This window comes from Vulpes vulpes, chromosome 9 (genome assembly GCF_048418805.1).
Source record: "Vulpes vulpes isolate BD-2025 chromosome 9, VulVul3, whole genome shotgun sequence".
In the NCBI taxonomy this organism is placed as follows: Eukaryota; Metazoa; Chordata; class Mammalia; order Carnivora; family Canidae; genus Vulpes; species Vulpes vulpes.
Window position 1 is genome coordinate 21,535,808 of NC_132788.1, and position 13,145 is coordinate 21,548,952.

The 13,145-nt window shown below is 48.4% G+C and overlaps 1 protein-coding gene across 3 annotated transcripts in view; it reads left to right on the top strand.

The window, feature by feature from the left end:
- Positions 1 to 13,105, top strand: part of PTK2B (protein tyrosine kinase 2 beta) — a 138,786-nt gene extending 125,681 nt beyond the window's left edge. For all 3 annotated transcript variants that reach the window (XM_072719531.1, XM_026007887.2, XM_072719530.1), the window contains exons 23-31: positions 779 to 844; positions 2,115 to 2,240; positions 6,728 to 6,874; positions 7,095 to 7,130; positions 7,503 to 7,527; positions 9,008 to 9,054; positions 9,764 to 9,901; positions 10,156 to 10,236; positions 12,002 to 13,105. In XM_072719531.1, the coding sequence (XP_072575632.1) occupies positions 779 to 844; positions 2,115 to 2,240; positions 6,728 to 6,874; positions 7,095 to 7,130; positions 7,503 to 7,527; positions 9,008 to 9,054; positions 9,764 to 9,901; positions 10,156 to 10,236; positions 12,002 to 12,217 (882 nt within the window). In that variant the 3' untranslated portion in view covers positions 12,218 to 13,105. The remainder of the gene's footprint in view (positions 1 to 778; positions 845 to 2,114; positions 2,241 to 6,727; positions 6,875 to 7,094; positions 7,131 to 7,502; positions 7,528 to 9,007; positions 9,055 to 9,763; positions 9,902 to 10,155; positions 10,237 to 12,001) is intronic.
- Positions 13,106 to 13,145: the final 40 nt, after the last annotated feature.

The following is a 13,145-nucleotide window of genomic DNA, read 5'->3' on the forward strand; positions in this document are numbered from 1 at the left end:
CACAAGAGACACAGAGAGAGAGGCAGAGACATAGGCAGAGGGAGAAGCAGGCTCCCCGCAGGGATCCCAAGACCTCGGGATAACACCCTGAGCCAAAGGTAGACGTTCAACCACCGAACTACCCAGGCATCCCTCTGCTGCTCTTCTTATAAGGACACTAATCCCATCATGAGGGCCCCACTCTCATGACCTCATCTAACCCTGATTATCACCCCAAGGTCCCCCTTCTATATACCATCACACTAAGGGTTGGGGCTTCAACATATGAATCTTGGGGGTGGGGGGGAGAACACAAATATTCATTCCATAACAAAGTCCTATGTGATCCAAAATCTTTTTTCACTGTCCCCTTTTGCTTGGCATACTGTGATCCTTCCCCAGTAAGGACCCAGCTCAGTTTGCATCTCCTCCATGGAGCCTCTTCAAGTCCCTGAGCCCTCAGTTATATGTTACCTCTGAAAGTCTATGGCTTTTGACAGCTGATTTGATGGGTGTTCCCATATCTAAAGAGGTTACACACCAGAGATCGGTAAACTCTTCAATTAGTGATGGCCCCTGGGAGGGCAGAGAGACTGGCTTCTTTATATCTAACCGTCACTCAGCACATAATGGGTACTCAGTACATGAATGCAAATGATTTTAAAAATAACTTTGCCTCTCATCTCTCCTCCATTCTGAATAAACCTTGACCTGTGTCCAACCTGATATTCCCCTTGGCAAGCTCTGCTCATTCAAGGAGAGAGGCACGGACTGACTCATTTCTGTGTTTTCTTTCCAGCCCAGCCGGCCTAAGTACAGACTCCCTCCACAAACCAACCTCTTGGCTCCCAAGCTACAGTTCCAGGTAAACATGTAACCAGAGGGCTGGGAAAGTTTGGGGCCATTCCTTGTCTCGGACCTTCCTAAAATTCCATTCTTGTGCCTTTGGGGACTAGTAATTGCTTGTTTGGGTTAAGGAGATGGATTGACTGCATTGACTCTTCTTGGTACCCACAAGAGAATTTGAAGTGAGAGTGTCCAGATCAAAAGAATCAAAATACAATTCTAGTAGGCTGTCCTCAGCTAAAAGACTTGCCTTACGCTCAGTCCATCTGTCCATAGTATTTGTTGCTCCATGTCCCTGCCTATAGCTACTTCTCTATGCCCAAGGCCACCCTGGCCCCTTCCTTGAGCAGAGCTTTCTGAGAAGGAATTTCAAGCAGTTGGGGACAGTTGATGTTCCTCAGAAAATGGAATTACTCCCTGGGGCTCCCCACGGAGGCTCTGGGCAGAATCCAGTGGCCAGAAGCTGAGAGTAAGTTTCTGTCTGTGCTTTCCTCATGCCTCCATCATCACCAATCATGGGATCTTCCCAAGCTGTTGGTCCCTGTCTGAGAATGTCTCTGTCTTGTGTCTCTGTCCAGCATCTCAGTCACAGGGAGCCAATGCCCATCTCTTTTCTTCCCTTACATCTCTCAACTCACAATCACTGTCTAACAATGGAGCATCTCAACCAGTAGAAATGATGTCTGTTTATCTGGTACTCCTTACAGAATGGTGGTGTCCCACGGTCATATGTTTCTCAAGAAAATGCTCCAGTACCAAAACAATGCTAAGAACTAACAGATAAATCCTTGTGTGAAGAAAAAAACCTTGATACAGAAGATAGAAGCAATATTCCTAAAAAGAATCATATCTTTTTGTGATGCTTAACATAGTGATTAAATACAAACACACAAACATTTCTGTGGGCTAATCATATCTGTCAGTTTGTGACATGCTTATGAAATAAAACTCTTTTCTGAAGAGTCCTGAAGGATGAGGCATGGACTCAGTAGGTCAGTGACATATGAAGACCCCATTGTATGCAGACTGTCATGGTATTTGGCTGTCATGAATTAGAGGCCACAGTGGCTGCACTAACTCCTAGCCAAGAGCTGTGTGTGCTGCCCTGCATGTCTCCCAAACAGGACCAACGAAATGCCCACACCACATTCTTTGTTAATTCCTGAAGAGCAAGTCCTGTGTCTCCTATGGTGCCCATTATTGTTTCTTTGTGCTCATGTTTGTGGCAGCTAATTGTTCACCTTCTTGCCTTGTCCCTGTGCTGGTGCTTCTTTGCTTCTCCTGAATAGGTCCCTGAGGGTCTGTGTGCCAGCTCACCTACGCTCACCAGCCCTATGGAGTATCCATCTCCTGTAAACTCGCTGCATACCCCACCTCTCCACCGGCACAATGTCTTCAAGCGCCACAGCATGCGGGTAAGAGGGCTCTGCATGCTGGTTCCTAGCCCAAACTCAAGAGACTGCTAGAGGGAGGTGTCTGGGACACTAGGAAGCCCACATCCTCTGGCTCAGGAGGTACCAAGTTTTAATGCACCAAACAGCCCACCAAGGGGCTCTGTAATTCCCTCCTTTGCAAACACATTGGAAGCTGGGGGTCAAGCCAGGCTCTTCTCCCAAGGACACCAGATGAACCTGGACCTGCCCCATATTCTGATGCTGTGTCTCAGGGCCCTTTCTGCAGCCCTGGGGGGGTAGTGCAGTGTCTTGTGGGCAGAGGGCAACCAAGCCTGATGGTGCCAGAAATTAAAAGATCCTGGAGGCTCTGTTTGGTTCTGCCCTTCCTACCTGATTGCTTCAATTGCTAAATCTCTCCTCAGTCAAAAGATAGGTTTCCTTGTGGCTGCACTTCTGCTGCTTTTGTAAAAGTTGATGTTGTATGGGAAGGAGCTTGGGGGTTAGTGTGGAGCTAAGCCACCACCTTCCCAGTCACGTCTTTGTGTAACTGCCAGGGAGACCCTGAGTAATTCATGGACAGTTTCTAATTGTCAAGTCTTTTTTTTTTTTTTAAGGCAGATTTACTTGTAAAAGAGATACTACTTGTCACTTCTCAGCACCCATCTTCTCCTTCAATGGAGCTATGGTCAGCTACATGAATATTTGATTTATTTTACTGAATGGAGTCTTGGTATGTGACAAAACAAACCAAATGCATTTATTTTAGTTCTAACTTCATATACATGCATGATATTTCAGGCTCAGTATACATGACAAAGTTTTTAGAAAAACTGCATATTTATTACAATAGATTTGAAAAATATAGGAAAGTTATGTTGATATATTCTGTACCATTATTTTTAATTTAGAAAAAATTTAAGGGGATCCCTGGGTGGCGCAGCGGTTTGGCGCCTGCCTTTGGCCCAGGGCGCGATCCTGGAGACCCGGGATCGAATCCCACGTCGGGCTCCCGGTGCATGGAGCCTGCTTCTCCCTCTGCCTGTGTCTCTGCCTCTCTCTCTATCTCTCTGTGACTATCATAAATAAATAAAAATTAAAAAAAAATAGAAAAAATTTAAAATGCATAAGGTAACTTAGAATTCTAGGCAGCAAGATCTATTGTGGACTAAATATTCCCCTGACCTAGCTAATTTTCCTCTTTTAAATAAACTTAACCAATTTATATCTTAACATATACTTAACAATAATAAAACTGCATTTTTAAGTATACACTATAATTTAGGCAACATTCAGTTCCTCCACCTTCCTGTCGTTGACTCCATTCATAATTGAGTTTTAGTGAGTTTTGCTTTAAAATGTGCCCTTTTAGATAAAAGCTATTTTGTACGTTTCCGGGGTGCCACTGCCTTTGTCTAATCTCTGCTTCACCATAAGGACTTTGTTCAGTTCCATAAAGACATACTGTGCAGCAGGGAAAAAAAGACCTTTTGTGTCAGAGATTTAGAAGTACTTGCTGTAAGGGAGGTCTGCCTAAAAGAATATGATGAATGTTTCTTTAAGTAAACAACAACAAAAAAAGTAAAAACATAAAATCCATTTTATGATATCCATCAGAAAGACTGAGAGAACTTCTTTCAGGTAGAAAGAATGCTGGAAAAGTATAATAGGCTTCCTGCAAAGCATCTGAAAGCATTTAGCAAAAATCAGAGATGGTTTCCACACAAAAACAATTTTTCTACTGACTGACTCTCTTGTCTGACGCATCTGGGAATCTTGCATTCCACACAAGAGTCAGGATGGCAGCAATCTCCCTCTTGAAGACCTCACAATTGAGGTTTAAAATAATACTAAAAGTCAAGGACTACCTTGGGCAGGAATGCTTTTGCCAGGCACTGTCCTAGGTGCTGAAGGGAGAACAGGGCGGGTGAGGGGAGGTTCTGCTCTCAGTGAGCTTCCAGCAGCCAGAAGGAATAGGGCAGGTGCACACCTATCTGTAATGCAAACTTAAAGCTGTGAGTGGCACACAGAGGTAATGCAAAGGTACAGTGGTAGTTCAGATGAAGAACAGCTCTTTCCAGCTTCTTTTTTTCAGCTGGGCCTCGAAGGATGGGGAAGATTTAGACAGGAAGAAACTGGGGTGTGAGGGATAAAAGAAGCAGAGACATCAGTAGGAACCAAGACTGAGTGATGGGAAGCCACAGGGCAAGTGCAGGAGCTGTTTGGCTAGAACACAGGAGGATGCATTTGGAGGTAGAAATAAGGCTGGCAAGATGGGAAGGGGTAGTCAAATTATGCAAGAAGCCACAGCTTGCAATAATCATTTTAGGACACCACAAGAGCCTGATTCCTTTTTAAAAGTGACCAGCAATGTAATTATCCATTGCCTGGTAAGAGTATCTGAGGCACCTTGTAGACAAGCCCTAAAGTAATCAATTTTTAAAAAACATTATTTTCTCTTGAGTTGTATTATGGAATTGTAAGACATAGGAAAACATTTTCAATCCATGTTGAAATATTTGGTGAGATGATGATCAGACCTAGGGCATCCTAGACAGTTGAATAGTGGGAATTTTGCTTTAACACTTACAAAACTATACCGTGTTTTCCTGAGTCTACTAACTTCCTCCACCAGTATTTAGTCTTTCTTAGTCTAATCTAGTCTCACCTGGAGATTCCTAGCTCAATATTCAGAATATTTGACACTTAGTTCCCGTGTGTCGCTAGTTGTCAATAGCCTGGGGTAGCCATACTACTGTGTTTATAAGTATCGAAATTTAACTACAGATATTTATAACCTTCAAATACTCTCATTTTGGAGCATCAGGCTCTGTGAAATAAATCCTCCTTATTTTATCAATTCTGTGATTGTAAAATACTCTTACATCCTGAAACTCATTTTCTTAAAATAACTCAGTAGCCTTCAGCTGAGATGATCTTGCCTCCGAGGGGACATTTGGAGATGTCTGGAGGCATTTTATTACAACTGGAGAGATGCTAAAGGCATCTAATGTGTGCACTTGCTGCTGAGCATACTACGACTTACAGGAAATCTTCTCCAATAAAGAATTATCTGGCCCCACATGTTAATGGTGCTGAGGTTGAGAAACCCAGTCTAACTGTTGCTTTTACTTCACCCTATGAGAACAGGGACATTGCATATTTTACCATTACTGCCCTCCCAGCACCCAGCCCTATGCCTGCCACATGGTAGCTCTTTAATAAGTAAGTGTTGAGTAGAGTAACAAAGAATATTGCAGCAAGAAATCTAACTTGCGGGGGGATGTATTGTTAGAAATTGAGATCCCTGATTGAAGCTCAGTGAGCACTAGGAGAAACAGACCAATATAACTAATTTGAAACTGTGTTGTTATATTCCAGTGTGTTTTAAACAGTTTGGTGAGGAAATCTTTTTTAGAGGCTTGGCAGAGATTATGACTTGCTAAAGTAGATAGAGAATAATTTTTAGCATTCTATGCACTATGCAAGTGACTTGTATGTAAAATGGCCACTTTAAAAGCAAAGATCTAAAGAGGCTGCTGGTTTGGGTGTCATAGAAAGGTGCTGCCCCTGACAAAGGCCATCCTGGGCTTTATGCAACCAAAAGAACAATAATAGCACTCATGAGTCCAGGAGGCCAAGGCGATCGTGTGCAGCAGAAAAGTTTGAAGGGATGGAGCAGATAATGATATAAATGAACTCTGGGGAGGACTAGAGGAAAAGAAGTAGTAAGAAAACATGTAACACCTTCTGTTTAAGAACTCGCAGGTAAAACTATGGTTCCAATACCCTATAAATGAGTTAAAGGAGGTTAATAAAGTTAGATTAATAAAGTTAGGGAGTTACTGCACATCCATAGATCCATTATTTAAGTCTCGTTCATCACTTTCTCTTAGCTCATGCATTTCTTTTAGCCTTTGGTTAAATAACCCAAGTTCTTAGCTTAATGAAGAGTATATTGTCATAAAAAGGCACAATCACATGGGTGTGCATACTGTCACTCCTTCCCTCCGCCTGCATTCCTCTGTGGACACCTTTTTGGGACTGCACAATGGTGAGGTTAGAGGTAGCACCACAGCCCTTCAAAGCTCCCAGACCCCTTGCCATGGTGTTCAGATGGCCATAAGGACCCAAGGCTTCCAGGAGGGCTGGCTTTGCATTTTGAAATTTATTAAGTGACAGCAACCATGACAAATGCCAACTGAGAAAATAATATTAGGGCAGTAATTTGAAAATGAAGTTGTATGAGCAGATCATGTAATTGCTTAACTACAGTGCATATTCAAAGCTGTGCTCTCGGGTTTGACAGCAACACAGCCAGATGCTCAGGGTTGACAGACCCAACAACTGTCTGCATATACGACTGTGGATTTAAGAACAATCTTACAAGAAAAGAAGCAGCTGGTGAGGCCAAGGCTCGTGGCTCGCACAGGCTCTTCAGAGGACTGCCCTTTCCGGGTCTGGGCACTGGACTCATTGTGTCCCCTCCTCTCTCCCTGCTGTCCTCTCAGGAGGAGGACTTCATCCGACCCAGCAGCCGAGAAGAAGCTCAGCAGCTATGGGAGGCTGAGAGGCTCAAGATGAGACAGATCCTGGACAAGCAGCAGAAGCAGATGGTGGAAGATTACCAGTGGCTGAGGCAGGAGGAGAAATCCTTGGTGAGCAGCCACTGAGCCTGGGTGGGAGGGGACTCCACTCCCTGCAGCACTGCTGAACACATTTTGATAAAAAATGCTTGAATGGGAGAGATATCTGCACAACTACATGCATTTGTGTCCTCTTGCCTCCTCCACTGAAGAGAGCGGATGCTCCCTAAGCATCTTTAGGGTTTTCAGTTCTAGAATCCTAAGTCATTTGCATTTATTTCCTCCTATGCAGGACCCCATGTTGTACATGAACGATAAGTCCCCACTGGTAAGTCACCAGGAGATGTCTCTGACTTAAAGTGAAGGCCTGGGAAGGCATTGGAGACAGCGGGACCCCAGCCCCAGGCCCCCTGCCTGCCCATCCTTGCCTTTGGCCTCTCCCTCTGGGAGCTTGACTTCTCCCTTTCCTTTGATCTCCATGAAGCTCTCAAGCTCCATCCCTGATTCCTCAGCTCCCACTTGATCTACACCCACAGGGCATCCTCCCTCTGCCACAGGGCCCTTCAGCCCTGAGATGGGAGCTTCCTGGTGTCCCCCTGACCTCTGACCTCTGAGTCAAGGGTGTGGAGAACAGGTCAAGGAGGGGAGGGGGCTGTCCCCAGAGCTGCATTGGTGATATGTTCTCTTTCCTCCCTTCCAGACCCCAGAGAAGGAGGCTGGCTACAGTAAGTGTTCACGCCCTTCCTTTTGGAGTGAGCTTCTGTCTGACATCCTGTGCGGAGCCACCATCCGTGCTCGATGCCCGTTGCAGGGAGCTGCACAGTCTGTCTGTCATCTTAAGACACTCTGCCTGTTTCAGTTCAGAGCGTGCAGAGAGGGCCCTTTTGGGAATTGAGATTTACCCTCTGCTCCATCTACCACCCCCACCCTCTCCCTACCTCAGCCTGCTCTTTTCTCTCCCTCTTGCCGGGGTCCTCAGCCCTCACTTCAGTGGATCTCCTCTTGCATTTATTTGGAGGTCTTGACAGTTCTTCCTTCCTCTCTCCCCCTCACTCGGTTGGAGACACTCTGTGGGGGACAGTAGCTCTGCCTGACTTTCCCAACTGATGCCTATCTTCCCTAAGCCCCAGGGGATGGAAGAGAGAGGGAGGGGCAGCTGAGGCCACAGGGTCTTTCCAGAAGCTTCTGCTGGAGGAGGAGCAAAAAGAGCCAGCAGTGAGCCAGGCTCATCATCAACATCATCCTAGGGAGGGTGAGGCTGATGATGGTGGTGATGATGATGATGTCAATGATGACAATGACAGCAACCAATGACAATGACAGTAGTCACAGGAAACCTAACACTAGCCAAGCACAGGCCCACGTTGCTTGCAAATGTCAGCTCTACCCTCACAGCAACTCCATCAGATAGGTACAATGAATCATTGTGTCCATTTTACAAAGGACATGAAACCAAGGTTCAGAAAGGTGAAGTAACTTATCCAAAGTCACACAGCTAGTAATAGTAGAGCTCTGATTTGAGCCCAGGCAGTCTGGCTCCAGGATCCCGTCTGAGCTAACCCTCAGATTTAACAGAAGAAAAGTAAGGGCCAGGAGTGTAAATGAGCTGCCTCGGGTCACACAGCTATCTGGTGGCAAAAGGAAGAGTAAAACCAGTTTTCTGGCTTCCATTCCAGCTCACTCTCCCAGCACCTGCACAGGGTTCAGACATGTCTTTGCTTTTCAAAGTGTGGGGTGAATTCCTTTGCTGTTTCACTTCCTAACCCCCAAATGCTCAAAGTAGACCATTAGGGATTCCTCACAAACCTACCCTATTAGCTGCTTTAATCACCAGGGCAGGGGCTCCATGGCCACCTACCGATTCATAGAGTGAAGTTTCTTCCCCATGAATGTCAAGGCCAGAGTGTGTGCTCAGGGGCCAGTGTGCACCCAGCAGAACCTGGAACAACTGCTATAATCATTCCGTCTCTACTGCAACTTTGGCTCCTTCTTTCTATCAAATGGATCTCAGTGCTTGACTATGGGAGTACCAGGGAGACCAGAGATTATTTTCCCAGCCACCTTCCTGGAAACACCTTTCACCTTGGTTTCCCTGGGTCTCCCGGTAGCAGAGGAGAGGGGGTTAGCTTGATTATCAGCAGGTATGAAGGGAAGGGCCAGGGTGCCAAAACCTCTCCCCACACTCACTCTCCCTCCCCCTTGCAGCGGAGTTCACGGGTCCCCCACAGAAGCCACCACGGCTGGGCGCGCAGGTATGTGTTGGCTGTGCCAAATTTGGTAATGAATTTGAATCAGGGCTCCTCAAGACACAAGGCCACAGGCTGTGAAGACTTCGGAGGCCCTCAGAAATAATCTAGTCCTACATCCTCATTATATAGCTGAGGCCCAGAGAGAAGATGTACCTTATCTAAGACCACACAGTGAATTCATGGAAAAGCAAGGGAAAGCCTAGTCTCCTTGTCTCTCGTGCCCCCTCCCTGACCCCTGAGGCAAGCTCATTGACTCAGCCCTGGGAGCCAGAAGTGTGGGGACCCCCTTCCTCTCTCGAGTTGTCCCCTTGGCTTTCTGCACCCATACTGTTCTGACTATAGCCTGGGACCAGGTACTGGATTTCCTCACTCAGGAACAGTGGTTGTGAGCCTTGGCTACCCATTAGAATCTTCCAAGGAACTTTGAAAACCACCTGGCTCCCAAACCCAGGTGATGGCTTAGTTGGTCTGATGTGACACCAGCCACCAGTATTTTTTTTAAGACTCCCTGGTAGACTCTAATCTGAGAACCACTGCTCTGAAAGCAGAAGGGAGGGATGCACCCCCAGGACAGGGCACTATTATGTCGGAGAAGAGTCTTTTCAGATTGGACTGATGGCTCTGTTGGCACCAACAGTGCCTGCCCAAAAAAGAATAGCAGCATCCCCCAGACTCATGACCTACCTCTCTGGCCACTTGATTTCGCCCCCAGTCCATCCAGCCCACAGCCAACCTGGACCGGACCGATGACTTGGTGTACCTCAATGTCATGGAGCTAGTGCGGGCTGTGCTGGATCTCAAGAATGAGCTCTGTCAGCTGCCTCCTGAGGGCTACGTGGTGGTGGTGAAGGTGAGAGCCATCGACGGGGCTGGTGGAAGCTGCTCATCCTGGCCCTGGGTGGAGGGGGGGTGGCACTGAGCTTCCTTGTCTGCCCAGCTGGTGCCTATCCCAGAAGGACTCCCTTTAGTGTGAAGTGGTCTGAGGGAATTTAGTGCCAGGTAGTCTTGGAGGGCAGGTACCATCCCAGGAGGGCTCTTCTCCAGGGACACGTGGCTTTCTCAAAAAGCAAGAGATGATAGTCACCCTACCCCTTTCTCACACAGAACGTGGGCCTGACCCTGCGGAAGCTCATTGGGAGTGTGGATGATCTCCTGCCCTCCTTGCCGTCATCCTCTCGGACAGAGGTGGGTGTCCTCATCCCAGACAGTGTCATCAGTTGTCACTTCTCCCCTTCCCCTGCCCCAGCTGTGCTTCACACAGGAGACTCCGAAGGCCCACATGGGCAGTCTCATTTCTGTCTGCCCAGCCTTCCACACGTGGGCCTGCACAACAAATCTGAGCAGGACTGAGAGGGGGCTAAGTCGGTGCCTGGGGATCTGACCAGCCTCCTAGGGGGAATTTCCCAGTCTAGGTCTTAGAGAGTTGCAGTGATTTCATAATGCATGAGAATGTGCAAGGAAGAACAGACCTTCCCTTTCCCTTTCCCTTCTCCCGTCCTGTGACCCTTTATCTAATCACCTGCCACGCTAAGGCTAAAGTGAATGGATCGTCCAAACAGCAGTTAAGGTTTCCTCGGTTGATCATTTAAATAATCTCCCTTTTTAAAGTGAGAAACAATTACTGAAAGCTGAAATGAAAGTCTTGGTGCTCTGCACTGAGATGGCACCTGTGGTGGACAGAATAACAGCCCCCTCACAGATGCCCACGGCCTGATCCCCAGGACCAGTGACTATGTTACCATGCATGACAAAAGGGACTCTGCAGGTGTGATTAAGGATCTTGAGATGGGGAGATTATGCTGCATTATCTAAGTGGGTACAATGTAGACACAAGGGTTCTAGTGTAAGAGAGTAGCAGAAGCAGACATCCTATAAAAGTCAGACAAGGAGATGGGATGACAGAAGCAGAGAGTGGAATAATGCCCCTGCTGGAAGGATCCACAAGCCAAGGAAGGCAGTAGCCTTTGGAAGCTGGCAAAGGCAGGGAAAAGATTCTCCCCTAGAGCCTGTAGAAGGACCATAGCCCAGCTGTCCCTTTGACATTAGCCCCATAGGGCCCATTCCAGCCTTCTGGTCTCCAGGAGTGTAAGAGACTAATCTGTGTTGTTTGGAGCCACCCCACTTGTCATGGGTTGTTACCGCGGCCGTAGGAGGCTCTGAACACAGTTGAATGCTGACAATAGCGCCTCTGAACCTGTGTTGGTTGTCTGCCTGGAACCAGCCGTGGAAGTAGAAGAACCCGATGCCCCCTGCCAGGCTGTGTGAGCCACCATCTCCCATTGGTCAGCAGCATAGCCTAGGTGATGGCTGCGTCACACCGCTGTCCCCATAATCTGTGACTGTTCAAGACAAGGTCATGCAGGAGGGCTTCAGCATTTCCCAGCCCCTCTCTGGGTGGCAGCAGCAGCCTGTAGAGGAGCCCCAGCTGGAGCTGTCCCTTCTGATGTGAGATGTCATTACCCTCCATATAATGGCTCTGTCATTCACTCGGTAAATATCTCAAGGGCCAAGGATGTGCTCAGTAGTGTGCTAGGCTTGGGGATATAGTGGCAAACAAAACCCTAAAGCTCAAGCCCTGGTCCCTGGTCTCTTGATTTGAAGGTAAACAGCCAACAGACGAATGTGTGCACTTGTTCCCTGATCACTCACCCTAACCTTGGGCCAGCACGAGGGATGCAACAGTGAAGGGATGGTCTGTGAGGCTGCATCAAACTGAGCTAGCACGGGGTGGGCTGGGATCCGGGGCTCTGCAATGTTTGTCCTTGCTGACCTGGCACCAGCCCACTGGGGCCTTAGACTCAGCCCAAGCCTGGATCAGACCTGTCACCCAGAGAACTTCTGACTGCCGCAGCCAATACCAGAGGGGACACCTGCATGGCTTCCCCATCCTCCAGGCTTAAACTTTGCAGCCCCTCAGACTCCCAGCCTCTCCCATGTGCTTTTCTTACAGATTGAGGGGACCCAGAAACTGCTCAACAAGGATCTAGCAGAGCTCATCAATAAGATGCGCCTCGCCCAGCAAAATGCCGTGACCTCCCTGAGCGAGGAGTGCAAGCGGCAGATGCTCACAGCCTCCCACACCCTGGCCGTGGACGCCAAAAACCTGCTCGATGCCGTAGACCAGGCCAAAGTTCTGGCCAATCTGGCCCACCCGCCTGCAGAGTGAGGGAGGGTGGGCGCCACCTGCCTGCGTCTTCTACCCCTGCCTGTAGTGTTACCTCCCCTGCGCCCCGGCCCCTGCCTTGCCTTTGGTCATGTGGGTCTTCTCAGGGGGAAGGCAGAGGGGAGTCCTTCTTCCCTTGCCACTTTGCACGAACCCCTCTCCCCACCCCAACCCCCAGACTGTGCTGCTCAGGCTGCAGCTGGACCGAGGGGACTCAGGGCTCTAGATGCCAGGGGGTGACAAAGAGGGCTCAGAGGGAGCACTGCTGCCGCTGGCCACTCCCTCCTCACACCCGCCTGCCCCCCTGGGGTGGGGGTAGGCGTGTCACACTGGTGCCCCTAGTGGCCACGATGGCTTTCTGCATAGACATGGCAGGCCTATTGGAGCCAAGCCATTCCTTCTTCTTCCGCCCACGGAGGTCCCCTGATGCACAGAGGAGCTGGGGAGGGGCTTTCCTTTGGGGGTGGGCGGCTGGCGAGATGAGGGACGGGCCTGGCTTTCTTGTACAGTGTATATTGGAATTTATTTAATGTGAGTGTGGTCTGGGCTGACAGCCGTGTGCCCCCCTGAGGGGGGACCTGGGACACAGTCCAAGAACAAGCTATTGGGAGTCCGGGCACAGGACGCGGTGTTGTCAACACGCCAAGCGTCGGGGAGAAGGGGAGAGACGAGGCCAAAACAGGACTTGGACCACAATCTACTCTCTTCCCCGTGCCCTTTCTCTCTCTCTCCTTGACCTTGCCCCTTCCTTCTCTCCCTCTTTTCTTACTTCTCCTCTTCTCCGCCCTCCTTTCCCACCTGCCTCACTCCTCCCTCCCTTGTGTTTGTGCAAAACACTCTTTTACCTTCTTTCTATTTGACTTGTGGATGAATTAAAATTGTACTATTTGCTTTGTGGTTTGATTGTTTTGTTGGCTTGACCTGTTCTTTG